General features: G+C 41.9%; 1 protein-coding gene across 1 annotated transcript; it reads right to left on the bottom strand.

Moving 5' to 3' along the window:
- Nucleotides 1-214: 214 nt before the first annotated feature.
- On the bottom strand, nucleotides 215-2,631 carry nudt7 (nudix (nucleoside diphosphate linked moiety X)-type motif 7). Its single transcript, XM_083654905.1, has 3 exons — nucleotides 2,048-2,631; nucleotides 1,182-1,340; nucleotides 215-588 (listed from the first exon to the last, which is right to left on the bottom strand). The coding sequence occupies exons 1-3, from the start codon at nucleotides 2,201-2,203 to the stop codon at nucleotides 238-240; spliced, it is 666 nt and encodes a 221-aa protein (XP_083511031.1). The 5' UTR covers nucleotides 2,204-2,631; the 3' UTR covers nucleotides 215-237.
- Nucleotides 2,632-3,958: the final 1,327 nt, after the last annotated feature.

Genomic DNA, 3,958 nt, shown 5'->3' on the forward strand with positions numbered 1-3,958 from the left:
GTTGCTTTAAAAGCATCAGTGGTCTCAGTTTAATGTAGCCTGCCCTGTGCAAAGGATGTGTAATGTGTGTCACATTTCATAAGAATCACTTCACGATGTCAATAGAGCAATGGCCTTTGAGCGCTGGCATGTGGCCTTGTGTCCTAAAAAACGTGATGCCGAAGGCCAAATGACCTAGCCCCTAAAATGACGAAATTCCCACCCTGGTGACAAACAAACATTGGAACACAGCTACAGTCATAGTTTACTAATTCTTCTATCTAGACCGTGTTGGAAGAAGGGTAGCGGATCCTCTGAGTCAAAACCGATGGGGAACTCTGGCTTCTTCCTAAGAGTAACGACAGAAACCAGTGTGGCCAACAGGGCGGTCAGACCCCAGATGTGATAGTGCTCGCCTGACTCGGGCTCTGTGAAGTCGAACGAGTGCAGCAGCCCAGTCATCCCAGGAGGGCCGTATGCCGAGTGGTCCTTCTCCCTGGTGAAGAAGTCCAGGGGGACGGAGAACACGGCGCTGACCTCCGCTGGGTTGGGACACGGACAGAACGACTCCTCTATGAACCCGACCACTGGGGTCACCAACAGACCACTCTAGGATGGGGGGGGGGGGGGGGGGGGGGGGGTGACAGGTGAGAGAGGTGGAAACAGAGCTGTTAAAGGAATAGCTCATCCCCCCTGCCAAAAAAATAAAACAAATATGAGTTTCTTCATCCAAATGACACACAGGGAGGCTGCCAGCACAACTCAATGCCTTCTCCAAATGAACTGAAGCAATTGGGGTCAGGTTCTTTCCAAAAAAGCCAAAAAGAGACCGTAAAATGACTCCATACAGCTCGTGCAGCACAATCCAAGTCTTCTTAAACCAAATGATCACACTGACTGGAGAACACCTATTTTAAGTGAAATCTTCACTACAGCCATTGTTTACCCAGACAGACCTTGTGCGTTCATGTGAATCTTCCCCACATCTGTGTTTGCACTCCTAGTCTCCTACACATAGGTCTATGTCACACACGTTTTGGAGAAGGCTTCCACAGAGTTGTGCCGGGCAGGGCAGCCTCCCCTGTGTGTTATGTAGACAAAGAAACATCACCTGTGTTTCAGCTGGCATGAGGGTGAGTAGATGAACTGAGTAGATGGCTGAACTATACCTTTGAGTGGAAGAATTATTTTACTTGAATTACCTTATTGATGATGGGGAACAGTCTGCAGACCACCTCCACCTGGTGGGCTGGCAGCCCTATCTCCTCCTGTGCCTCTCTCAAGGCCGTGTCCACATCATCCGTGTCACTCGGGTCTCTCTTGCCACCTGGGAAACAAACCTCACTGGCGCTGGTCCTCAGCTGCACACACAGCAACAAGGTGTTCAAACATGCACACGCTGGTCGTCAGCTGCACACACGGCAACAAGGTGTTCAAACACTCACATGCACAAAGGGTTGCTAATTCATGAACAAAGGAAAATGTAATATACTACATACTAGTTACTTTCATTTTAAAGAGTTACTTTACAATATTACTGTCTGTGTAGAGTAACTTGTTACTTATATTACACTACTTTTGCATTACTTTCACCAAGATAACAGCAGTAGCAGAATGACATCGCCGCTGCGGAACCATCCTGAAAAATAATTTAAACCATCTTGAAGTCAGTGTAAACTGTCCAAAATTCTAAATGTTTTCCTTTTCCTTTGTTATTGTCATCTATTAGTGGCTATTTGCTGCCCTAAAAGCACACAATTTGATAGGTAATGATTGTATCTTTATTTAAATATGTGCTTTGATAAACAAAAATGTAACTAAATTTTTAACTTGTTTACTTGACAAAGTAACTGGTATAATATTACTGAAATCCTAATTGTAATAAGTTATGTTACTGAGTTACTGCTAAAAGTAATATGTTACTTTTGTATGAGTTACTCTACACAGACAGTAATATTGTAACTTATTACTTTCAAATAAAAGTAACTAGTAATATGTAGTATATTAAATTTTGAAAGTAACTTGCTGACACCCTCCACCTATATAGCTACACTTTGCTGTAGGCTACCTCCTTTGAGCGCAGGGTCATCAACGTGCACAGCTCTCCTCTCCTCACAAACAGCGGGATCAGGACCGAGGCTTTGGGCAGGACAGGCAGATAGGAGAACCTGCTTCCAATTTCAAACCGCTTCAAGGTGGCGATCGCCTCCTCTTTCGTGTCCATTCAGGTCGTATGACGTGAATATACCAGCGTCCTGAGAAGGGCTACATACTCTAAATACCATGGCCTGGCTGGGTGTTACTGTTCCCGGAAGCACAGAGGGAACGAGTCTGTCAGGTTAATGAGTAGCCGTGAAAACACTAGAAGGTTTTTTAAACGTGTGTGTCACGGCTAGTTAAGGAGGAGCTGCAGCTCAGTCTCTGTGTTGATCACTACTGGTGTTGAGTTTGAAATTAAACCTAATGCTGCTATGCCATATTACAAGTGTTGCTTCTGCACGACGCGACGGTAAAGGTGTACTGAATTAAGGTCACAACAATGGTCATAACAAAAGGCAGGACCTGTCCTAATCGCACACAAAACGGGAAAATAATATGCGGACAGATAGGCGGTTAAGCTCATAATAGTTGTTTTTAGTTTAGGCTAGCTAGGGGCTATCCAAAGACGATTGGATTTCAAGTAATAGATTATCTATGATGGATCTATTATACGTTTATTCTAGGAACTAGGAAGTCAAGTCACGCGACCTCTACTGTGTTGACGGAAGTGACGTAGGACCCTTCTTCTTCTTCTTGTGTTGTTCTATGGCGGTTGGCAAACAGCTACTGGGGCATTACCGCCACCTTCTGAAATGGAGTGTGGATCGGTCAATTAACAATTGTTTTATTTCCAGCTTGATGCGATCATTTTCCTGTCTGTTCGTGAGAATCTGTCTTTCCTGTTGTTTCCTGCATATTACAATATTCACATATACCAGTCTCATGTTACAGTTTACCAATGATCTGTGTACTGTTCATTTCCTGTGTCTGAGCCTGTTTGTCTTGTATATTGTTCTATAATTTTTTTTAAAATAAAATATATATAAAAAAAAAGACCAGTGTGCCCAAATCTCATCCTTGATATATATTTTAGTTCTGCTAGCACCTCTCAATTTTCCTAGTCTTTTGGATAGTGTAGTAGTAGGCTATGTCTACGTTTAGTTTCTTTATTCAACTCCTGCCATTTCTTTTTAATTACTCATTTGATTATGCTTTTCGGAGTGCAGGCTCTGAGTTTTAGGCCCTTTTATCATAGTCATTAAAAAACATATGAACACAAATACTTATGGAATAACAAAAACAAATCTAATCATTCTAAAAACAGACCTTATTCCTTTAAAAACATGCTGGTAAATCAATAGAGATACTCAGCTAGGGAGTCCTGTCCCTGTATAACCTCCCAGTGATGCTAGAGCCTTTATTATGGAAGGGTATTTTGATGCCTTGTCAGCAGGTGTGTGTATGAGAACATACATCTAGGTCTGACCTACACGATTTACCCTCTGTCACCACTCCACTCACCAGTAGGAAAAACATATTTTTCTGCTTTTCAGTTTGTTGATAATGCTCGTCAATAGGATAAGCCATTTCATATAAATAATTCATAAATATTATACTGTTAATCATCATCAAAAATGAGAACAATATAGTGAGCAAGAAGGGGAAAATGACCTATTTGGAATATAATAACCCTAACCCTAGTAATATGCGACTCCCTCTTGTGGCGAAACTGAAAAAGTGTAACAACAAACAAAGACAAAATCGATGCATAGAATTCAATCTAATTTGTATTGCTGTAAACAGGTGCTCAATGAATACATCAGATAATATGAAATAAAATGATCTTACAATACATTCCAGGTCAGTCGTTGCATGGCATGAAACAGCCGCATTATCAAGTCAAACAAAAACGCAATACAGGTACAAACTGAAGGCTACT

This window comes from Poromitra crassiceps (assembly GCF_964638095.1).
Source record: "Poromitra crassiceps genome assembly, chromosome: 18".
Taxonomy (NCBI): domain Eukaryota; kingdom Metazoa; phylum Chordata; class Actinopteri; order Beryciformes; family Melamphaidae; genus Poromitra; species Poromitra crassiceps.